General features: G+C 52.0%; 1 protein-coding gene across 1 annotated transcript in view; it reads left to right on the top strand.

Annotated features, from left to right (window-relative positions):
• Nucleotides 1-5,802: 5,802 nt before the first annotated feature.
• The window catches only part of LOC119966019 (inactive ubiquitin thioesterase OTULINL-like), a 108,684-nt gene continuing 89,462 nt past the window's right edge, over nt 5,803-25,024 (top strand). Inside the window, exon 1 of the mRNA XM_038797161.1 lies at nt 5,803-5,914. Within this exon, the coding sequence (XP_038653089.1) occupies nt 5,869-5,914 (46 nt within the window). The 5' untranslated portion in view covers nt 5,803-5,868. The remainder of the gene's footprint in view (nt 5,915-25,024) is intronic.

Genomic DNA, 25,024 nt, shown 5'->3' with positions numbered 1-25,024 from the left:
CACTCCATACCCCCAACCCGACATAGAATACAACATACCCCCCCGACCCTCCCCTCAAGATACACAGCCCAGACAATGTCCCACAGCACAAAAACAAAAACATAGCAGAACAACCCCTCCGTAAATAACCATATCAAAATTGCAAAAGTACTAAAACAAGAAGAAAACAACAGAAGAAAAAGAGAACACAGCAACAGCAGAATCCAGCACTAATATCTTACAGCCGACCTCGCAACCCCCAACCCCTAGTTCAAGTCCAGTTTCTCCGTCCGCACGAAGGCCCACGCCTCCTCCGGGGAATCGAAATAATAATGCCGGTCCGAATAAGTTACCCACAGGCGCGCGGGCGGCAACATTCCAAACTTTATCTTTTTTCTATAAAGCACGTCTTTCGTCCGATTAAATCCGGACCGCCGCTTAGCCACCTCCGCACTCCAGTCCTGGTAGATCCGCACTACCCCATTCTCCCAATTGCTGCTCTTCACCTTCTTGGCCCAGCGCAGCACGCACCCCCGACCACTGAACCGGTGGAACCTCACCAGCACCGCACGCGGGGGTTCATCTTCCTTGGGCCTCCTGACCAGCACCCTGTGCGCTCCCTCCAGCTCCAAGGGCAGATGGAGAGATCCGGCCCCCACTAGCGAATTCAGCATTACAGCCACATAGGCTGTCAGGTCCGATCCCTCCAGCCCCTCTGCAAGGCCCAAGATCCGCAGGTTTTTCCGCCTCATGCGGTGATCCAGCTCCTCAAAGCGTTCCTGCCACTTCTTGTGGAGTGCTTCGTGCCCCTCCACCTTACTCACGAGGACCACGGCCTCCTCCTCTCGTTCAATGGCCTGTGTCTGCAACTTCTTGATGGCAGCACCCTGGGTGGACTGAATCTCTGACAGCCTTCTGTTCGTTTCCTGCAGCGAGCTCAGTACTTCATCCTTGAATTCTTTAAAGCAGCGCAGGAGATCAGTTTGTTGTTCCTGGGCCCAGAGTCTCCATTCCTCTGGAGCTCTGTCGGCGGCCATCTTGGATCCCTTCCCCCGTTTTTTCTGAGGAGCTGCTGCTGTTTTTTCCCCCTTTCCACTCCGAGTTCGAGTCATGGACTGCAGGGAAAGTCGTTCAGCACACCTTCCCCCACCGGGAGACGTCGAAAAATTTCCGTTTTGGGCTCTCAAAAGAGCCGAAAAATCTCTTTAAAACGGGAGCTCCCAGATGTGTGGCTTACTGATCCATCACAGCCACCGAAAGTCCACCATTATCATCTTAACCACACTCAAAATCTCACTCTGCCATCTTCTTTTCCGAGTGGAATGATATTTGGCTCCTTACTCCTCAATTTCATATTTCTTTTTGGGAAGTCCTTCCACAACTTTGTTCCAGACTACCATGATAACCACCTTCAGCCCATATAGACCTACTTTCACCCTTCATTCTTCCAACCACAATTCACTCTGCATTCTGATCTCTACTATTTTTTTTTAAATTTAGAATACCCAATTAATTTTTTCCAATTAAGGGGCAATTTATAGTGTGGCCAATCCACCTACTCTGCACATCTTTGGGTTGTGGGGGTGAAACCCACGCAAACACGGGGAGAATGTGCAAACTCCACACGGACAGTGACCCAGAGCCGGGATCGAACCTGGGACCTCGGCGCCGTGAGGTTACAGGGCTAACCCACTGCACCACCGTGCTGCCCCTGATCTCTACTATTGGCGGCAATGCCTTCAATCACTTTGTCTCCATACTTTTGAACTCTCTTGCTAAACATTATTTTCTTTAAGTCTCCTGAAAACCTTTGCTTTGAAAATTCACCTGCTATTTTCCCCTTTTACTCACGTCTGTGAAGTACCTGGTAATGTTTCTATCGGAAAGACACTATAGCTGGGATTTTGCAGCTCTTCCGACTGGCAGGATCTTCGGATTCTGCAGAAGTCAACCCCCCACCATGGCGAGTCCCCCAATGGTGTGGTAGGCAAGCAACACGGCTTCAGTGGCACTGGGAGGTCATGTCGGTGGCCAATGGCGAACTGCCTCCACCGCTAGAAAACCTGCCTCAAGTGAGGGGTGGGGGGGTTGTGGCATCTGCGTGCGTCTGCAGAAAATCCAGGCCTATGTAAATGAAAGTAGGTGTCGGTTCTCCATTGTGAATTTTGGTTCCTATTATTTATCCTCCCACGCATCCACTCTGTAAAGCATCTTGGACCACCTTCGCGGTTGAAGGTGCAAGAGGGGATTGACAGTGAAACACAGACATGGTATGGGCCCTAAATGACAGGGAGGGCCCACAATAATTGAGTTTCAATTGGCCAGATGAAGATTGGATTAGTATATATAGTGGAAATGATTGATTTAATTAGAGGTTGAAATTACTCAAGGCTGCAGTTCCGCTCTGCCCTTCAATGGCAAAGTTCTGCAGTTTTACAAAGGAAATTAGCTGCCAGTCTTTCCTTTGTCACGAAAATATGAGATTACAATGAAACCGCAGCTTTTCTTGGAGAATATGGGCTCTACCAGATATTTATCTTCTTCCTATTGAGCCTTAGTCTGTAGAATTTACTGGGGATAGTACAGAACATTGCTGCTTAATTCATGGGAATTCTAATCAGAGGAAATGTTGATAAATTGGACTGTGCCTCTGGAACAAGAAAGAGACAGGCACCACTTGGACTTTTGGAGACGTAGCACCACTGCTGCTTCACAGCAGCAGGGTCCCAGGTTCGACTCCCACTTCGGTCACTGTCTGTCCGGAGTCTGCATGTTCTCCCTGTGTCTGCGTGGGTCTCCTCCGGGTGCTCCGGTTTCCTCCAACAAGTCCCGAAAGACGTGCTTGTTCGGTGAATTGGACATTCTGAATTCTCCCTCAGTGTACCCGAACAGGAGCCGAAGTATGATGACTTGGGGATTTTCACAGTAACTTCATTGCAATGTTAATGTAAGCCTACTTCTGACAATAATAAACATTATTATTATTTCCCAATGTAGATTCCTTCACGCAGTTGTTGAGTCGGTGGAGTGGGGGACGGTGTGTGGGCAGGGGTGGTGGTGATGGCCGCCGGTGGGCCTGCGGGTGCCAGACCTTGAAGTAGCTGGGTAGTGGTGGAGGGAGACAGTGTAGGGTCGGAGGTGGTGGTGATGGTCACTGGGGAACCTGCAGGTGCCAAATCTCGAAGGGACACTGTGTCCTGCTGCCTGTCCTGGTGTGCCACATAGGCATATTGTGGATAGGCATGGAGGAGCAGGACCTTCTCGACGAGAGGATCTGATTTATGGCTCCTCGCATGCTTCCGGAGGAGGGCAGGCCCTGGGAACTGTCAGCCAGGACGGGAGCTGTCATAATATACATCCAGGTATAGGATGGAGTGCAGACAGGCAGTGATTGACACACAGGATGACCAGTGAACACACAGAACACAGCAACCAATCATCAGACAGGAAACAACCACTACAAAAGCCAGAGGGCACTAGTTTTCCCGCTCTCTTGGGATCCAGCCTCTGAGACAGTCAGTGCTCGTGAGCAGCAACTAGAACAAACACCATGTGGTAGTAAAATAGTCTGGTCAGGTTAGCCTCAGGTCTCCAGTCAAGCCAGCATAGTGTCAACCCACAGTTAAAGCATGTATTGTTGTTAAGTGTTCAATAAAATCGAGTTGCATTTCTTCAAGTGTTGGAAGCCTGTCTCTCTCACCACTGCAGTAAACACAGTCCTCACAGACCCAGCTTACCCAACACATCAGGAGTGAGACCCCGGAGGTGGACTTCCTGGGGAAGGCAAACATACGCTCGTGAGGAGTCTCGTTGGTGGCAGTACACAGGAGAAACCGGATGGAGTGCAGCGCATCGGAGAGGACCTCCTGCCAGCAGAAGACTGGGAGACTTCCAGACCGTAAGGCCAGGAGTACGGCCTTCCAGACCATCGCGTTATTCCTCTCCACCAGTCCGTTGCCCCGGGGGCTGTAGCTGGTCATCCTGCTGGAGGCGATGGCCTTGCTGAGCAGGAACTGATGCAACTCGTCGCTCATGAAGGAGGAACCCCGATCGCTATGGATGTAGGTGGGGAACCCGAACAAGGTGAAAAGACTGTGCAGGGCCTTGATGATGGTGGCAGAGGTCATGTCAGGGCATCAGGGCATGGGATGGCAAAGGATGGGGGGGGGAGGATGGGGGTGAAGGAGGGGGATGGGGGGAGGGGGATGGGGAGGAGGGGGCTGGAGGGGGGAGGGGGATGGGGAGGAGAAGAATGGGGGGGAGGAGAAGAATGGGGGAGGAGGAGAATGGGGGGAGGAGAATGGGGGGGGAGGAGAATGGGGGAGGAGGAGAATGGGGGGAGGAGGAGAATGGGGAGGAGAATGGGGGGAGGAGGAGAATGGGGGGGAGGCGAGAATGGGGGGGAGGAGAAGAATGGGGGGGAGGAGAATAGGGGGGGAGGAGAATGGGGGGGAGGAGAATCGGGGGGGAAGGAGGATGGGGTGGACAGAGGCCAACTTGAAGCTGAGCACAGGGCCCCTAAATCCCCCACTATGAAAGTGTAATATGGAATAGAACATTTATTCAGCAGTGTTTTTTCTTTTACTTTCATATTGACTGTGTAGATTGCTGAAAAACTGTTTCCAAACAATGGCATTTAGGGAAATGCTCCAAATCTCTTGGTGACAAGTCAAAATCCCGGTTCAGCAAACGACAAACCCACATCCCCAGATGACTATTTACAAAACGTGGAATCAATAATTGAAGTATTTTGATTAATTCTGGTATTTGATAAAGGTATTTTAAGATAAAAATAGATAGTTTTTTGAAGAATAAAGGGATTAAGGGTTCAGGCCGGAAAGTGGAGCTGAGTCCACAAAAGATCAGCCATGATCTCATTGAATGGCGGAGTAGGCTCGAGGGGCCAGATAGCCTACGCCTGCTCCTAATTCTTATGAACCAGGAGACTTTCTCTTCTCTCCCCCCCCCCCCCCCCCATAATTAATAGGAACAGGAGTAGGTCATTCAGCCCTGCTAGCCTGCTCTACCATTCAATAAGGTCAAGGCTGAGGTGGACTCCAATTTCCTTCTTGCTCCAAGTCACCAAATCCGGAATGGATCTGGATCAGCTGCAAGTTTGCACTGAGCACCATCTCAATTATTACACCTAATAATTAATGTAATTTTTTAAAAGATGAAATTAGGTTCATACATTTAAATATAAACATACCTTACCTCATATTCCATAACATCCATATTTAAAGGGGAGGATTTACCAAGGCATTTTCTGCCTTCGCTCTCAACATTAACAAAGCTAGCAGGGCCGAATGACCTACTCCTGTTCCTATTAATTATGGGAGAGGGAGGGTGGGAGAAGATTCTTTATCAAATACCAGAATTAATCAAAATACCTTAACTATTGATTCCACGTTTTGGTAATAGTCATCTGGGGATGTGGTTTTATTGTTTGCTCCTCCCCCCCTCAGATTTTGACTTGTCACCGAGAGATTTGGAGCATTTCTCTAAATGTCATTGTTTGGCAACCGTTTTTCAGCAATCTACACTATCAATATGAAAGTAAAAGAAAAAAAACTGCTGAATAAATGTTCCATTCCATATTACACTTTCATAGTGGGGGATTTAAGGGCCCTGTGCTCAGCTTCAAGTTGATTGCTCCCTTTATTGCTGTGGGCAGTGTTTACTGCCTCGTCCTGCTTCAGTTCCTATTTCACTAAAGTTGAGCTCGAACTCGGGCCGCCAGGGCTGGCCCGTCACAGCGCAGGTTGTCGTTGGCTCAGCGCTCGCCCCCGCCCACAGCTGGTTGGCCGTGTGAGCTGTCCATCAGAACACGGTAGTGTTGTTGCTGCAAAGTGAAAGCTGCGGGAGCGACTGACACGGAGAGTCAGCAGGATGGGAACTTTCGTCTCCAACCCAAACATCAACTCCACTGCTTCAGGTAAATCTTTCATCTTTCTGCTCACTGACAGGGCAAGGGCCCACCCCCGTATTATTCAGCCCCACGAGCTTTCGTCAGGCTGTGTGAAAGAGGAAGATTCCGCAACCTAGGCGTCTCTGGGAAATCCTTTGAAGAGGAACACGCTTTCCCTGTGTATTGCTGCTTTGTGGTGGGGGGGGTGGGGGGGGGGGGGGGGTGGTGGTGGTGATGGTGGGTTGTTTGTAAGCAAATGCACTTCATATGCACTGAGAGTGTGCCTCTTGATGGTGGATGTTGTATTCGGCAAGTAAGTGGGGTGCAAGGACAAAGAGTTAAACTTCAGTGAGTCGATTATGAAGGAGACTATCTAGTGATCCAGAGGATGTAATCCAGTAATGCACGGGTAAGTGGGTTGGCACCAATCATTAAATATGACCTTTTATTTCTTGGGAATCTTTCAGTTTATTCAAAGGAACTCCGCCAAATATCTTTTAGCACCATTTAGATTCTTAAAGGTCATTGCCTCTTTTGATAAATATGTTTCTAAATTATCCTATTTATATTTATCCGCTTTATTTTGTTGCTGGTTTTCTTTCCCCCCATTAAGTTGTTGATTCTTTATGGTTTTATAGGTGCCCGGAGCAGTTTTAGTTGTGAACATGATCCCTCAAGACTTGTTCCGATTTCCAGAATTGCTCCAGTGTTGTAAACTCCCTAATTCCAAACTCATTGCTCCTCTGAATCTGATCTCTTAAACAAACCAAGGAAGGTAGTGTCTTCCTGCTCAGATTGAAATAAACTATTCCATGGCTGACCGCCTGATGTATGATCAATTACACAAAGACGAGTGTTGGATGCAACCGAGGCTTTATTACACTAAGATGTGTGGCCTCCTACAGCAGCTGGCGAAGTGGCTGCTGTACTGGGAGCACACATATTTATACTCTGCCTACTGGGCGGAGCCAGCAGGCAGGGAACTACCCCCGTACATGTAGAACAGGGCCTTACCATAAAGCACCTACATCGACATCCTCTATACAATATATACATCAGTGGTGACTACCACATCGCCCCGTTTCTATATTCTGTAAACTTGAGGACATCCAAAACTCTGCTGCCCATGTCCTTACTTGTACCTTGGACCTGTCCGTGTCCTTACTTGTACCTTGACCATTCATCTATCACCCACGTATTTGCAGGTCAAGCAGCACCTCGTTTTTAAAATGCAGGACCTTACCTCAGCTGCCTTGGAAGTTGAGACAGAAACCAGCTTACATACTGGACGGCATTCTCCCAAAAGGTGTTTAAGTGCGGTCTCTGATGGGAAACGGGGTGCAATTCCCGCGGGGTAGATCAGCGTGATCCAGATCGCAATCCACTCACACTAAGAAATTTGTTTGGAGCAGGGGTGTATCGAGCTGAAAGACCAGAAAATAGTGGCAAGGTCGGATCCTCAGAGACGCCACCCCCTGCATCTCGCTGGCAAAGACAACCCCTTCTCGCTGGCAAAGCCCCACCCCCCCTCCCCCCCATCAGTGTCATCCCACCGCTCTTTCCCCCCATCCCCCAAAGTGAGTGACGGCCCGCTATGTGGTCGTCAAAGGCCTCCCTTTCCAGGCACCACCCCACCCCCCATTCCACCCCCGCCCCCTCCCCCTTTCCAGCCCTGCCCCCTCCCCCTTTCCAGCCCCCCTCCCCCTTTCCAGCCCCCCTTAAGGCTCTGCCCCTTGACAATGCCAACCTGTGCTCTCTGGATGTAAATGGAAAGGAGTACTCATCTCCTTGTTCCCCCTTAAGAGTCCATGGAGCCTGGCTGCCAATTTTAGGGACCAGTAGTGAATCACACTCGGGTGACCTTCCACTGGGGGTGGGAGAATACTGCAACGCCGCTGCAATCGACTAATGAGATTGAAATTAATGCAAACTAGCTGTGATTAGTTTCCTGCCCAGAAAGCTAGAGCGGGATGGGAGAATCCGAAACTGATATGTGCCCAGCACAAATCCCATTTTGGAACACTTCTTCCCGGCAATTTTCCCGACAAAGTGGGTTTGCACCGCGCTACACAGCCAGAGAATGCCCCGTTGTCATCAATCAGTCTGGCAATGCTGCTGTAGAAGTCCTGCATACTTCATCTGCCTTTCTGTGCCGTTTGAATTTAATTTAGCTTCTGTGTTGTTCTTGGTAGAAATGTTGTGGTTAGTGAGGTACAGGACTCTACACATTCAGCAAAATTTAGATCCTTTTGTTCAGGCTTGTCGACAGGAATGCATGACAATGCGTCCCTTTTAGATGACTGTTTTCCTTCGCAGGTTTGCTTGCAGAATGGAATCTCATCAATCGCAAATGAGATCTCTGGATTCTTGGCAGCATTTTTGTTATTTACTGAGAATTTAATAATGTAACCAATGGCCTGTGCTCTGTCTCAATGGTAAACTTTAGGCTTAAATGTAGTCGGCAAATTTCTCACAAGTGAATGCTTCTTTTTGAATTACAGTGTATATTTGTTCCATTTCAGTCAATGTTCCAGTTTAGCCAATGATCGAGCTATTTTGTACACTGGTCCATGTTTACCATCTCTCTGAATCTGAAGAGTTCTGCTCCTAGTCCAGTAGATGATGGATCTACGGCAACTGTTACAGGCAGTTCAGGATCATAGTGAGCCACTGTGCCTGGTGAAATGAGCATCACTTTTATCTTTCAAACAAAATATATTGATTTTCTTCCCAACACCATGCTTGGCCTTGTCTAAGTAATTGTCACAGTGGTTCATTTACAGGTGCCAAATTAAGTAAGAATGTTCCTACTTGATTGATCATTTCCATGAAGCACTGAAACTGTGATGTTGCGAGGTGGTGGAAATTCTTTCAGTCCTCGGTTTAAAAAATATATATTTTAATTCAAATTTTAGATAATACAAAATGACAGAACAGACTAAAACACAAATACAAACATAAAACCCTAAAAATGTAGCCTAACCCTTCCACCCTTCCCTTCTCTTCCCCCCATCTCTTGAACAGCGATCACACCTGTCTTCCATCCTTGCAAAGAAGCAACTCATTCAGGAATTAGTCAGATGCGGCCTATAAACTGCGTTGAGTTGGATCAAACCAAGCCTCGCGCACAGCAACGTGGAGTTCACCCTACACAGGGCCTCACTCCACACCTCATCATCTAATTTGGGCCCTAACTCTTCCTCCCACCTAGCCTGAACCACCTCCACCGACACTGAATTCTCTGACATGATCGGTCCATAAATACTGGACGTGCTCCCTTCCTCCGACCCTGGGAGTGGAAAAACCCTCTCCATTGGAGAGGCTGGTGGCGCCATGGGGAATATCGAGAAAATCCGTTTTGCAAATTTACGAACTTGTAAATATCTGAAAAAATCTGAACGCGAGAGCCCAAACTTCCGCCAGTTCCTCTAGACTGGCAAACGTCCTTCCAGGGATAGATCACCCGTTCTCTCCAGCCCCTTCCCCTCCCAGCCCCCCCAAAAGTGGCATCCACAGGCTCTAACAGATGATTCACAGAAATGGGAGCCAGCTTCAACACTGATCCCAATTTAAAATGCTGTCAGAATTGTCTCCATATCTTCAAAGTGGAAACAACCACTGGATTTGCCGATACTTTGTTGGTGAGAATGGGAGCGAGGCCGTCGTGAATGACCCCAGACCAGACCCTCTACACGACTTTAATTCTGTCTGCAACAACATGGCTCCCAGGTTACTACATCAACCCAACACCACCTTTGCATTAGCTGCCCAGTAATAAAGTATCAGGCTCGACAACGCTATGCCCCCTGTGTATCGCTTTGAAGGACTGCCCCACGAATTCTCGCAGTCTTGCGGACCACATAAAAGAGATAAGCAACTTTTTGACTCCCCAAAAGAGGTTCAGGGAGAAAGAGCGGCAAACACTGGAACAAAATCAAAAATCTTAGCAAAGGGGTCATCTTAATTAATTGGACCCTGCCCGCCAAAGACTGGGGATGATTATCCCACCTTTGCAAATCAGTCTTCACCCAACCTACAAAGCTCCTACAGTTCAGTTTACAGAGGGGGGCCCAATCCCAGGGACCCCAGATTCCGAAATCTGGAACCAGCCATTCGAAAAGGTAGTGCCCCCAGATTAACTCCCATCCCAGGGGGATTTATTGGGAACACTCACTTTTTCCCAAGTTCAGCTTGCATCATGAAAAAGAGCTAAAATACCTCAGCAGCTCCATTATATTGCCCATGGTGTGATCGGGTCCTTCACATAACATAAAAGATAGTTCACATACAGGGACACCCTATGCTCCATCCCCTCCACTTACCTGAATTCTTCCAGGCGATGGCCAAAGACTCAATCACTAATGCAAACAAGAGGGGGTCATAATGTACCCCTGCCTCCTTCCTCTATTTAATTGGAAGTGCCCTGGGCTCATGGTATTGGGGCGGCATAAAGTGTTGGAGCCTTGTACAACAGTCATATCCAAGACACAAACTTGGGGTCCCAACCCGAATCGCTCCAAGACTACAAAAGGATACCCCATTCGACCCTATCGTATACCTTCTCGGAATCTAAAGCGACGATTATCTCTGGATCAGGCCCTTAGACGGGACACCAATTTTAGCAATCACTGCACATTAGACAATTGCGGGCCTTTGACAAAATCCATCTGATCTTCCCCAATAACCTGCAGAAAAATGGTTCCAGCCTCAGTTCTAACACCTTGGCCAGTATCTTGGCGTCCGCATTAAGTAGAGAAATGGGGCGATACAACCCACATTCCATAGTCCTCATCCTTTTTTAATAGAAGTGAAATTGATGGGATCTGTACAGGGGTTTGCCCGAAGGTGGCAACCATTCATTGACTTCTTTGCAGGAGAGAGTGAGCATCAGCATTGGGGGGTGGGGGGGAGGAGGAGAGAGTAGAGTAGGAGGGATAAATTGGCGGGTAGTGCCGATGGGAGAGGAGCGGGCGTGTGCAGTATGTTACGATTGAAGTATTGAATGTACGTGGATGTTTGCACATTTTTGCCTTTTTTGCTTTCTTTTTGTTGATGTCTGTAATTGTTTACAATGCCGAAAAACTACCTCAATAAAATTGTTTGTTAGAAAAAAAGAAGTGAAATTGATGCTTGCATCAGCATCGTGGCAGAAGTTACCGACTTCTCAAACATCCTGAGTAATAGCGCCAGCTGTCCTGCAGACTCCACTGCGAACCTATCTGGGCACCCCCCGCCGGCGGCTCCTATTTATCGAGGTTTTAAAATGTTTCAAACGCTCCATTAACTGTGTCCGGGGAGGACACCACTTGAACCTCTGAGCTGGATAATCTCTCGGGAGACTGCCTGTCGCCTCAACTGGCAAGCCTTCTCCCCATACTGTCACATAACCCCCATTGAGCGCTGCAACTGGCTCACCACCTTATCCGTAGATAACAGGTCAAACTGCACCTGCTCGCCAAGAGCTTGGGGTTTGAGTCATTTGAGTACCAAGATGTACTCCAAGATGTCATCTACCAACTTTTGGCATTCGTCCCTAGCCTCCCTATCTAATTGTGCTTTGTGTGAAATAGCCTCCCACATAACCAAGGGTGAGACAGACCCGTTCCCATTAAATCCCACGTACTCATCTATCGCCCTCCATATCCATGTACAGAACCCCAAATCCGCCAATAACCCCATATCCAGCCTCCATGCTGGACGCTCTACCGAACCTACTTCTAATACCAAATCTACTAGATGTGGAGCATGGTCTAAGGTGGCTTTCGCTGAGTATTCAGCTTTCCTCACCCCAGGCAGGGAGACTTCCCATCATAAAAATATTGAAATTCGAATATACTTTATGTACTGGGGAGGAAAAGGAAAATTCCTTCCGCCCAGGCTGCATAAACCGCCCAAATCTGCCCCTCCCCCCCATTCACAAGTTGGACACCTGGCTCACCCAGCCCTTTCGGAGCCTAGTCCGATCCCTCACCTGCAGGTGGGTCTCCTGCGGAAGCACCATGTCGGCCTTTAAATTCTTCAGATGAATACATTTGTTCAAAAATTATCCATGTCCATTCCCAATTAATAATTAGGATTACGTAATGCATTACATACGAGTATAGTTTCCAATCATAATTGAAGTGCGTAGATAGTATAATATCGACAGGCACGTTGGTGGCATTACTTGTCTACAAACTTCCAAACAGTTGTTAGATTTTTTTTTTAAAAATAATTTTTATTGGAATTTTTTACATAAAATATAACAACAAGTATAGCAAAAAGCAGTAATATGCAACTAACAGCCCCATAACACCCACAATTCCCCCCATACCGTAACATCACATGTATCACATTCCCCCACCCCCCCCCCCCCCAAAACAAGAGAACTTAACCATAAATTAAAATTAGATAAATCAAATTTAAATAAAATAAGCCAACATAATCAACGTCCCCCCCCCCCACCCCCCCGGGTTGCTGCTGCTACTGTCCCAGTACCCTATCGTTGAGCCAGAAAGTCGAGGAAAGGTTGCCACCGTTTAAAGAACCCTTGCACCGATCCTCTCAGGGCGAATTTAACCTTCTCAAGCTTAATGAAGCCCGCCATGTCATTGATCCAGGTCTCCACGCTTGGGGGCCTCGCGTCCTTCCACTGTAGCAAAATCCTTCGCCGGGCTACTAGGGACGCAAAGGCCAGCACACCGGCCTCTTTCGCCTCCTGCACTCCCGGCTCTACCCCAACCCCAAAGATCGCGAGTCCCCATCCTGGCTTGACCCTGGATCCCACCACCCTTGACACCGTCCTCGCCACCCCCTTCCAGAACTCCTCCAATGCCGGGCATGCCCAGAACATATGGGCATGGTTCGCTGGACTCCCCGAGCACCTGGCACACCTATCTTCACCCCCAAAGAACCTACTCATCCTCGTCCCAGTCATGTGGGCCCTATGCAGCACCTTGAATTGGATGAGGCTAAGCCGCGCACACGAGGAGGAAGAATTTACCCTCTCCAGGGCATCAGCCCATGTCCCGTCTTCGATCTGTTCCCCCAGTTCCCCCTCCCACTTCGTTTTCAGCTCCTCTACTGACGCCTCTTCCACCTCCTGCATAAGCTTGTAGATATCAGATATCTTCCCCTCTCCGACCCAGACCCCCGAAAGCACCCTGTCACTCACCCCCTTCGCGGGAAGCGAAGGGAATCCCTCCACCTGCCGCCTAGCAAATGCCTTTACCTGCAGATATCTAAACATGTTTCCCGGCGGGAGTCCAAATTTCTCCTCCAACTCCCCCAGGCTCGCAAACCTCCCATCAATGAACAGGTCCTTCAGCTGTCTAATGCCCACTCTATACCATCCCTGAAATCCCCCATCCATGTTCCCCGGGACGAACCTATGGTTCCCCCTTAACGGAGCCTCCATCGATCCCCCCACTTCTCCCCTATGTCGCCTCCACTGCCCCCAAATCTTGAGGGTAGCCGCCACCACCGGACTCGTGGTATACCTCGTGGGAGGGAGCGGCCACGGCGCCGTTACCAGGGCCCCCAGGCTTGTATCCCCACAGGACGCTCTCTCCATCCGTTTCCATGCTGCCCCCTCCCCCTCCATCACCCACTTACGCACCATCGACACGTTGGCCGCCCAGTAGTACCCCGAGAGGTTGGGCAACGCCAGCCCCCCCCATCCCTACTCCGCTCCAAGAAGACCCTCTTCACCCTCGGGGTGCCATGCGCCCAAACAAATCCCATGATGCTGCTGGTCACCCTTTTAAAAAAGGCCCTAGGGATAAAGATGGGCAAGCACTGGAAGAGGAACAAGAACCTCGGGAGAACCGTCATTTTGACGGATTGCACTCTGCCCGCCAGCGATAGCGGCACCATGTCCCACCTTTTAAATTCCTCCTCCATCTGTTCCACTAGTCTGGTGAAGTTAAGCTTATGAAGAGCCCCCCAACTCCTGGCCACCTGCACCCCCAGGTACCTGAAACTCTTCACTGCCCTCCTGAAGGGGAGCCTCCCAATTCCCTCCTCCTGATCTCCCGGGTGCACTACAAATACCTCGCTCTTTCCTAAGTTCAGCTTATAGCCCGAGAAGCCCCCAAATTCCGCTAACAGTTCCATCACCCCCGGCATTCCCCCCTCTGGGTCCGCCACATATAACAGCAGGTCGTCCGCATACAGCGATACCCGGTGCTCCTCCCCCCCCCCCCCCCCCCGCACCAGACCCCTCCACTTCCCTGACTCCCTCAACGCCATGGCCAGCGGTTCAATCGCCAGTGCAAAGAGCAGGGGGGACAGGGGACACCCCTGCCTGGTCCCACGATAAAGCCTAAAATACTCCGATCTCCTTCCATTTGTGACTACACTCGCCATCGGCGCCGCGTAAAGCAGGCTCACCCATTTGATGAATCCCTCCCCAAATCCAAACCTCTCCAGCACCTCCCATAGGTACCCCCACTCAACTCTATCAAACGCCTTCTCTGCATCCAGCGCCACAACTATCTCCGCCTCCCCCTCCACTGCCGGCATCATGATAGCATTGAGCAGTCTCCGCACATTCGTGTTGAGCTGCCGCCCCTTGACAAACCCTGTCTGATCTTCATGAATTACCTCTGGCACACAATCCTCTATCCTGGTAGCCAGGATCTTCGCCAGCAACTTAGCATCTACGTTAAGGAGTGAGATAGGCCTATATGATCCGCACTGCAAGGGGTCCTTATCCCGTTTTAGGATCAAAGAGATCAGTGCCCGCGACATAGTCGGGGGCAAAGCCCCCCCCTCCCACGCCTCATTGAAAGTTCGCACCAGCAGGGGACCCACCAGGTCCGCATATTTTTCGTAAAATTCTGCCGGGAACCCGTCCGGCCCCAGGGCCTTACCTGACTGCATTTGCCCGATCCCCCTGACTAGCTCCTCCAACTCTATCGGCGCCCCCAGCCCCTCAACCAGCCTCTCTTGAACCCTTGGGAAACATAGCCTGTTCATGAAGCTCTCCATCCCCTCTCTCCCCCTCGGAGGTTCCGACCGGTACAATCCCTCGTAAAAGTCCCTAAAGACCCCGTTTACTTCTGTCCCCTTCTGCACTACATTTCCACCCCCATCCTTCACTCCCCCAATTTCCCTAGCCGCATCTCGCCTACGGAGCTGATGCGCCAACATCCTGCTCGCCTTCTCTCCATACTCATATACCGCGCCCTGCGCCCTCTTCCACTGTGTCTCCGCCTTTCTGGTGGTCAACAAGTCAAAATTGGCCTGCAACCTGCGCCGTTCTCCCAGCAACCCTTCCTCCGGTGCCTCCGCATATCTCCTGTCCACCTCCAGAAGCTCTCCCACCAGTCTCTCCCTCTCCTTCCCCTCCCTCCTTTCCCTGTGGGCCCGGATGGAGATCAGCTCCCCCCGGATCACTGCTTTCAGAGCCTCCCAGACCATCCCCACCTGGACCTCCCCCGTATCATTGGTATCCAGATACCCCTCAATGCTTCTCCGAACCCTCTTACACACCTCCTCCTCCGCCAGCATCCCCACATCCAGGCGCCAGAGTGGGCGCTGGTCCCGTGCCTCCCCCATCTCCAGATCAATCCAGTGCGGGGCATGGTCCGAAATCGCTATGGCCGAATACTCGGCATCCTGCACCCTCGGGATCAACCCCCTGCTCAGGCCAAAAAAGTCTATCCGGGAATAAACCCTATGGACGTGAGAGAAAAAGGAATACTCCCGCGCTCTCGGTCTCCCAAACCTCCAGGGATCCACCCCTCCCATCTGGTCCATGTATCCCCTCAGCACTTTGGCCGCCGCCGGTCTCCTACCCGTCCTTGAACTGGACCGGTCCAGTGTGGGATCCAGCACTGTGTTAAAATCTCCCCCCATGATCAGGCCCCCTGCCTCCAGGTCCGGGATGCGGCCCAACAAGCGCCTCATGAAGCCAGCATCATCCCAATTCGGGGCATATACGTTCACCAGCACCACCGTCTCTCCCTGCAGCCTACCCCTCACCATGATATATCTGCCCTCCTTGTCCGACACCACCTCAGCCGCCTCAAACGCCACCCTCTTCCCCACTAGAATCGCCACCCCCCGGTTCTTTGCGTCCAATCCTGAATGATAAACCTGCCCCACCCACCCCTTCCTCAGACAGACCTGGTCCGCCACCTTCAGGTGGGTCTCCTGGAGCATAGCCACGTCCGCCTTCAACCCCCTTAGATGGGAGACCACCCTGGTTCTCTTAACCGGCCCGTTCAGCCCCCTCACGTTCCAGGTAATCAGCCGGATCAGAGGGCAACCCGCCCCCCTCCCCTGCCGACTAGCCATAGCTTGGCAGATGTTTGCCCCAGGCCAGCACACCCCGCTCGACCCGTTCCCCATGGCGAAAGCGCCTCTCCTCTTCCCCCCCGGCCCTCATCAGCTCCTTCCTAGTCGTTCCAGCAGCAACCCGATATCCCCCCCCCCCCCCCCCCCCCCCCCCCCCCCCCCCAGGCTAGGACCCCTCCTAGCCGCGACGCACCCTCCATGGTACTTCCGTGAGTCAGCTGACTTCTGCTGACCCCGGCAGCTCCCGCCAAAACCTATCCCCTCCCGGCTTGGGGTCATCCCCCTCTTGCCACACCTCCTTGGCATTACTGCAGCGCGGGAAAGAAGACCCGTAGAGGCCCTGCCCCCATCGCAAGCTCCACCCCCCTGCCCCGCAGCGCGGGAGACCAGAGGAAAGCCCGCGCTTTCACACTGCCACACCCCACCCTTCTGACGCAGTTCCCCAAAATCCAGTTTCCCCTCAATCCCCAGCCCCGTACAGAAGAGAACATATAGAACACAAACCCCCAACACTCCCCACCTACCCCACAACCATACCCAACAGACAAACCCACCCGTAAACAGAGCAAAAAGGACTTCCGGTTGCGGCTATGACCAGCTAAGTCGCACGTTTGGCTGCTCCTGCTACAAAGGTGTTTTCGGGCCGATTGGAGGGCCCCAACGGCGCTGTAAGGACAAATCCCGGTGGGGGAAGGCTCCCTGAAGAGAACCAGACCAACTTTATGGTCGGTACCCGGAGTGGGGTGGTAAAGAAAGCAACAGCAGCTCCCAAAAAAAAGCGGGGGAAGAAGACCAAAATGGCGGCCGGTGGAGCACCCGAGGAATGGAGGAAATGGGCGGAGGAGCAGCAGGCCGCTCTCCTGCGCTTCTTTACGGAGCTGAAAATGGAGCTCTTGGAGTCAATGAATGCGACGACCACCAGGCTGATGGGAGCCCAGGCGACCCAAGAGGCGTCGATTCGGGAGCTGCAACAGGAGATGACTGTGAGGGAGGAGGAGGCCACGGTCCTCGTGGGAAAGGTAGAGGTGCACGAGGCACTCCACCTGAAATGGCAGAGCCGTTTTGAGGAGCTGGATACCCGAATGAGGCGGAAGAACCTGAGGATCTTGGGCCTGGCAGAAGGCCTGGAGGGGTCAGACCTCCCGGGATATGTAGCAGAAATGCTGAGCTCCCTGATGGGGGCAGGGGCCGTCCCTTCGCCCCTGGAGCTGGAAGAGGCCTACAGGGTCATGGCTAGGAGGCCAAGAGCAAATGAGCCCCCGAGGGCGGTGCTGGTGCGGTTCCAGCGACTCAGCGACCGTGAGAGAGTGCTGGAGTGGGCCAAGAGGGAAAGGAGCAGCAAGTGGGAGAATTCGACGGTGAGGGTCTACCAGGACTGGAGTGCGGAGGTGGCAAAGCGGCGGGCCCGGTACAACCGGACGAAGGCGGTGCTACATGCAAAACGGATCAGGTTCGGAATGCTGCAGCCAGCGCGCTTGTGGGTCACCTACAGGAACCAACACCACTATTTTGAGTCCCCAGAGGAGGCGTGGGCCTTTGTACAGGAAGAGAAACTGGACTCGAATTAGACCCAGGGGATACTTGGCGGCCGTAGCCGCTCGGGTACTTTCAGCTGAATTCTTTGTTTGGATTTTGAACTCTTGCTGTGGTTTTTCTTCTGATGTTTTTTCCCCCTTTGCCAACTTCCCTTAGTTATTGTTATTGCGGTTATTCAGGGTTATTTATGGTTATTTATGCTGTTTGGTAGAGGGCGACTGTTAAGTACATTGTTATTTGTTATTTATCTGTTATTTATAATGTTAAGTTGGGGAGGTGGGACGGGGGGGAGAGCAGATCGGGGATATGGGCTCCTAGGGGGGGTTCTTTTACAGGCATGGACGGGGACGGGGGTGGAACTGAGGATGGCGGGGTGGGGTGTGGCAGGGCGAAAGCGCGGGCTTTCCCCTGTTTTCCCGCGCGCGGGGCAGAGGAGGGGGGAGGGGAGGAGTGCGGGGCGTGGCTAGCAATGGCGACCTTTCCCGCGCTGGAGCGGGGCCAGGGAGGAGTGGCAAGGGGGGGGGAGGCCCCCCCCCCCCGAGCCGGGGGGAGTCGGAGTGGGGCAGGAGCAGCCGGGTCAGCGTGAACCAGCTGACTTACGGGAGTACGATGGAGGGTACATCGCGGCTAGGAGGGGTCCTAGCCTGGGGGGGGGGGAGGGGGGTTAGGGAGGGACACCGGGTTGCTGCTGAAAAGACCAGAAACGGGAAGTGGAGGACTGGAGAGGTGGGGGGAGGGGGACATCGCCATGGAGAGCGGGTCAGAAGGGGAGGGTCGACCCGGGGCGAGCAGGGAACAGGACATGGCTAATCGGCAGGGGAAGGGGGCGGGTCGTTCCGCGACCCGGCTGATCACTTGGAACGTGAGGGGGTTGAATGGGCCGGTCAAGAGATCAAGGGTATTCTCACACCTGAAGGGACTGAAGGCTGATGTAGCAATGTTACAGGAGACCCATTTGAAGGTAGTGGACCAGGTTCGCCTGAGAAGGGGGTGGGTGGGACAGGTGTTCCACTCTGGATTGGACGCAAAGAACCGGGGGGTGGCGATTCTGGTGGGAAAGAGGGTGTCGTTCGTGGCGGAGGAGGTGGTGGCGGATAAGGAGGGTAGGTATGTGATGGTGAAGGGTAAGCTGCAGGGGGAGAAAGTGGTGATGGTCAACGTATATGCCCCGAACTGGGATGACGCGGGTTTTATGAGGCGCCTATTGGGCCTCATTCCGGGACTGGAGGCAGGGGGCTTGATCATGGGGGGGGACTTTAACACAGTGCTGGACCCCGGGCTAGACAGATCGAGCGCAAGGACCAATAGGAGGCCGGCAGCGGCAGAAGTGCTGAGGGGGTACATGGAACAGATGGGAGGAGTAGACCCATGGAGGTTTGGTAGGCCGAGGGCGAGGGAGTATTCCTTTTTCTCCCACGTCCATAGAGTGTACTCCAGAATCGATTTCTTCGTGTTGAGCAGGGGGCTGATCCCGAGGGTACGGGAAGCTGAGTACTCGGCCATTGCGATCTCTGATCATGCACCGCATTGGGTGGATGTGGAAATGGGGGAGGCGCGGGACCAGCGCCCGCTGTGGCGGCTGGATGTGGGGCTGTTAGCGGACGACGAGGTGTGTAAAAGGGTCCGGAAGAGCATTGAGAGCTATCTGGACTTGAATGACACGGGTGAGGTGCAGGTGGGGATGGTCTGGGAGGCCCTGAAGGCAGTGATCAGGGGAGAGCTGATCTCCATAAGGGCGCATAGAGAAAGAAAGGAGAGGCAGGAGAGGGAGAGGCTGGTGGGGGAGCTATTGGAAGTGGATAGGAGATATGCGGAGGCACCAGAGGAGGGGCTGCTGGAAGAACGGCGCAGCCTGCAGGTCAAGTTCGACCTGCTGACCACCAGGAAGGCAGAGACGCAGTGGAGAAGGGCACAGGGCGCGGTCTATGAGTATGGGGAAAAGGCGAGCAGGATGCTGGCACACCAGCTTCGCAAACGAGATGCGGCTAGGGAGATTGGGGGAGTGAAGGAGAGGGGCGGGAAGGTAGTGCAGAAGGGGCAAGAAGTGAACGGGGTCTTCAGGGATTTTTACAAGGAGTTGTATCGGTCTGAGCCGCCGACAAGGAGAGGGGGAATGGAGGACTTCCTAAACAAATTGAGGTTCCCAAGGGTCCAGGAGGGGCTGGTAGAAGGGCTGGGGGCGCCAATAGGGCTAGAGGAGCTAGTCAAGGGAATAGGTCAGATGCAAGCGGGGAAGGCGCCGGGGCCAGATGGGTTCCCGGTGGAATTCTATAAGAAAAATGTGGACTTGGTGGGACCGGTACTGGTACGAGCCTTTAATGAGGCGCGAGAGGGGGGGGTTCTGCCCCCGACAATGTCGCAGGCTCTGATCTCCCTGATATTGAAGCGGGATAAAGACCCCGTGCAGTGCGGGTCCTACAGGCCTATCTCGCTTCTGAACGTGGATGCCAAGTTGCTGGCAAAGATCCTGGCAGCTAGAATAGAGGATTGTGTGCCAGGGGTAATCCATGAGTCGTGAAGGGGCGGCAGCTCAACACGAACGTGCGGAGATTGCTGAATGTAATTATGATGCCGGCAGTGGAGGGGGAGGCTGAGATAGTGGTAGCGCTGGACGCGGAGAAGGCATTCGATAGGGTGGAGTGGGAGTACCTGTGGGAGACGTTGAAACGGTTTGGGTTTGGGGAAGGGTTTATTAAGTGGGTGAAGTTGCTCTACTCGGCCCCGACGGCGAGTGTAGTGACAAACGGGAGGAGGTCGGAGTATTTCGGGCTCCACCGAGGGACCAGGCAGGGATGTCCCCTATCCCCCCTACTTTTCGCACTGGCGATTGAACCGTTGGCGATGGCACTGAGGGGTTCAGGGGGGTGGAGAGGACTGACTAGGGGAGGGGAGGAACATCGAGTATCGCTGTATGCGGATGATCTACTGCTGTACGTGGCAGACCCAGAAGGGGGAATGCCGGAGATAATGGAACTATTAGCAGAGTTTGGGGACTTTTCGGGGTACAAATTAAATTTGGGCAAAAGCGAGGTTTTTGTGATACACCCGGGGGACCAGGGAGAGGGTATTGGGAGACTCCCCTTCAAGCGAGCAGGAAAGAGCTTTAGGTACTTAGGGGTGCAGGTGGCAAGGAACTGGGGGACCCTCCATAAGTTGAACTTTTCCAGGCTGGTGGAACAGATGGAGGAGGAGTTTAAGAGGTGGGACATGGTACCGTTGTCGCTGGCGGGGAGGGTGCAGTCAATCAAAATGACGGTCCTCCCAAGGTTCTTGTTTTTATTTCAGTGCTTGCCCATCTTCCTCCCTAGGGCCTTCTTCAAAAAGGTGACGAGTAGCATCATGAGCTACGTGTGGGCGCATGGCACCCCAAGGGTGAGGAGGGTCTTTTTGGAGCGGAGTAGGGACAGTGGAGGGCTGGCACTGCCCAATCTCTCGGGGTACTACTGGGCGGCAAATGTGTCAATGGTGCGCAAGTGGATGATGGAAGGGGAGGGGGCAGCTTGGAAACGAATGGAGAGGGCGTCCTGTGGCAACACAAGCCTGGGGGCCCTAGTAACGGCACCATGGCCGCTCCCCCCCACGAGGTACACCACGAGCCCGGTGGTGGCGGCCACCCTCAAGATATGGGGGCAGTGGAGGCGACATAGGGGTGAAATGGGAGGTCTGTTGGCGGCGCCAATAAGAGGGAACCATAGATTCATCCCGGGGAACATCGACGGGGGATTTCAGAGCTGGTACAGGGTGGGCATACGGCAGCTGAAGGACCTGTTTATAGAGGGGAGGTTTGCGAGCCTGGGAGGGCTGGAGGAGAAGTTTGAGCTCCCCCCGGGAAACATGTTCAGATATTTACAAGTGAAGGCATTTGCTAGGCGGCAGGTGGAGGGGTTTCCCCTGCTCCCCAGTAAGGGGGCGAGTGATAGGGTGCTCTCGGGGGTCTGGGTCGGAGGGGGGAAGATATCAGACATCTACAAGATAATGCAGGAGGCGGAAGCAGCATCGGGGGAGGAGCTGAAAGCCAAGTGGGAAGGGGAGCTGGGAGAGCAGATAGAAGACGGGACGTGGGCGGATGCACTGGAGAAGGTCAACTCTTCCTCCTCGTGTGCGAGACTGAGCCTCATTCAATTTAAGGTGCTGCATAGAGCTCACATGACGGGGACAAGGATGAGCCGGTTCTTTGGGGGTGAGGACAGGTGTGTCAGATGTCTGGGAAGCCCAGCGAACCATGTGCATATGTTCTGGGCATGTCCGGTGCTGGAAGGGTTCTGGAAGGGGGTGGCAAGGACGGTGTCGAAGGTGGTGGGGTCCAGGGTCAAACCAGGATGGGGGCTTGCGATCTTTGGGGTCGGGGTAGAACCGGGGGTACAGGAGGCTAGGGAGGCCGGAATACTGGCCTTTGCGTCCCTAGTGGCTCGACGAAGGATATTAATTCAATGGAAGGACGCGAGGCCTCCAAGCGTTGAAACTTGGATTAACGATATGGCTAGCTATATTCAGCTAGAAAGGATCAAATTTGCCCTGAGAGGGTCGGTACAGGGATTCGCCAGGCGGGTGGCAACCTTTCCTTGACTTTTTAGATCAGAGATAGACGTTCGGGGTCGTGGCAGCAGCAACCCGGGGGGGGGGGGGGGGGGGGAGGGGGGGAGGGAGGGGGGGGGCAGCAAGGGTCGTGGGGGGGCACGCACGACTGTAACGCGGGCAAGCCTGCTCGCTGCTCATGTCTGAAACTGTGGGCTGCCTTGGTTGTTAAGGTTGCCGGGGGGGGGGGGGGGGGGGGGGGGAGGACTGGTGCGCGCGAGAGGGCGGGCGAGGGAGGGACATTTGCCTAGAGGGATTGTGTTGTAAATAATTTAAAAATTAGTAGGGGTAAATGTCTGTATGGAAAAACTCTTTCAATAAAAATTATTTAAAAAAAAAAAAAAAAACAGAGCAAAAAGAAAACCAGCATACATAACACACATGCAAACAGTTGTTAGATTAAGCATATCCCTGAGCTTTAGCCCCCAGACTCCCTTCCATTGTCCTGTGTCACGTGAGCGGCAGCTGCCTAGTACCAATTATCCTTTATAGGTACAGACATCCTTGCCAAAACTTGGAAGTTTTATCTGTTGACACAGCAACAGCTTGTCTATGGGAAGCTACTGGCCTCTGCAAGCAGGAACTGATGTTAAACCTTAGGCTTTATTTAAACCTGGCATATAGGCATTATATCTAAATCAACCTCTTCAATTCTAAGGATGAAATATGTATCAAAAGCTTTTCTAACATCTTAATAGCTTTCTATTTCTTCAATGATGCCCTGTCTGCCCATTATGCCCATTATAGAGAAGATTGCTGACCTGTTGCTTACTAGGCTTCCTGCTCGTCTCAAACCAGTTCTGTACCTGCCATCGACACCAGTTTCCCAATTTTGGCTTGATTTGGATCTTCCACTTGTCTAAGTAGTCTGGCAGGGGTAGGATTTTCTCCATGACTTTTCTTTATTTTGAATTCTGTTGCCATTTCTTCCCATGGGTGTCCTTCCATTGCAGTTATTTTGATTGCTGTTTTTTCAGTCACTGAGCAGTTTACTGCATGCCTTTTCCACTGTCTTTACTGCTGCCACGATCTGTTATCGTCATTGTAGGTCATAACTCCTATTCTCCTTAGTTCAGATCGTGGCAAACGTTAACTTTTATTATACATTCTTCTAACTATAGACAGGACAAGACTCATCACACAGTTTCACATAGGATGCTGTGTTGTCATGCAATGTTACACTGGACTGTCTATTTACATATTTAACATTACCCCTTTACAGTCACCACATCCTCATGACAAGAACTAACTACATGCACATGTCTGAGAGGCAATGACAGAGATGGCTGAGGCCATCTCATGAAGTGGTCACTGAAATATGTGGGGTTGTTCAGCAAGACCTACAGACATGTGGATTTGGTGGGAACCCCATACTGGTGGCTCTCGAGATTAATGTGGCGTTCAGTTTATTTCGGCAGTGGTGGTTTCCAATGCTCTTTGGGTGCCATATGGCATCACAGGTGCCTGTAGGAGGTTCTGGTAAGTGCATTGGGTTTTGTGCCATCACTGGTTTCCCTCGAGTGGACAAGGTCATCAACTGCACCCATAACCATTAGAGCTCCCTACGACCAGCCAGCGATATTTGTGAATTGCAAGGTCTTTCACTCTTGATGGGGCAAAGCCCAATGCGCTTACCACATGATTGTCCTCATCTATGAATTGATGAATTCATACTGAGCACCTGCAACTGGTCTGCCACCACAGAAAATAAATCATTCTGCCTGTGCTTGTTCCCATGGAACTCTCATAACTCATACATTTTGCATAGTTTGCAGATCCAAGAGCTTTTTGAGGGCTGGATCCTGAGTTACAAGGATCATAGGCATGCCTCACTGGTGTCATCAACCAGGTATAGAAGTTGTCATCTACCAACTTTTGGCATTCCTCCCTAGCCAGGATCCCAGGATCCAGTGAGGCATGCCTATGATGCAGCAGAAGAGCAGTAAAAAATATAACTCACCCCTCAACCGCAGGCATAATTGAGCAAACCATTAGCTTTCTGAAAATGTATTTCTGTTGTTCAATTTGATTTATTTATTGTCCCATGTACCGAGCACAGGGAAAAGTATTTTTCTGTGGCCAAGGAAACGTACACAGTATGTACACAATAGACAAAAAAAGTAGATAGCTACAGTGAATACAAAAAAAGTACACAGTACATCGACAAATAAGTAATTTGTTACAGTGTGGAACAAGGCAAAATAACAAAGCAAATATGACATAAGCAAGAACAGCATAGAGCGTTGTGAATAGTGTCTTATCGGGAACAGATTAGTCCGAGGGAGAGTCGTTGAGGAGTCTGGCAACTGTGGGGAAGAAGCTGTTCCTAAGTCTGGATGTACAGGTCTTCAGACTTCTGTATCTTCTGCCTGATGGAAGGGACTGGATGAGGGCAAGGCCTTGGTGCAAGGGGTCTCTGACAATGCTCTCTGCCTTCCGGAGGCAATGGGAGATGCATACAGAATCAATGGGAGGGTGGCAAGCTTGTCTAATGCATTGGACTGAGTTCACCACACTCTGCAGTTTCTTGCGGTGGTGGGCCGAGCAATTGCCATACCAATTGTTTGGACCAGTCTGGAGAGGGTCTGCAGTACACACATAGGGCGCGATTCTCCGCTCCCGCGCGGCATTGGGAAGGCCGTCGTGGACTTGGCCGAGTTTCACGACGGCGTCGAAGGCCGCACCTCGCACCCTATTCACCCCCTCCCCCCCCCCCAGGGGGCTAGGAGCGGCGTTGTGAGAAAC

The sequence above is a fragment of the Scyliorhinus canicula genome, chromosome 5 (assembly GCF_902713615.1).
Source record: "Scyliorhinus canicula chromosome 5, sScyCan1.1, whole genome shotgun sequence".
Lineage (NCBI taxonomy): Eukaryota > Metazoa > Chordata > Chondrichthyes > Carcharhiniformes > Scyliorhinidae > Scyliorhinus > Scyliorhinus canicula.
The sequence above is the reverse complement of the archived record's forward strand: the minus strand, read 5'-3'. Positions and strand labels throughout refer to the sequence as shown.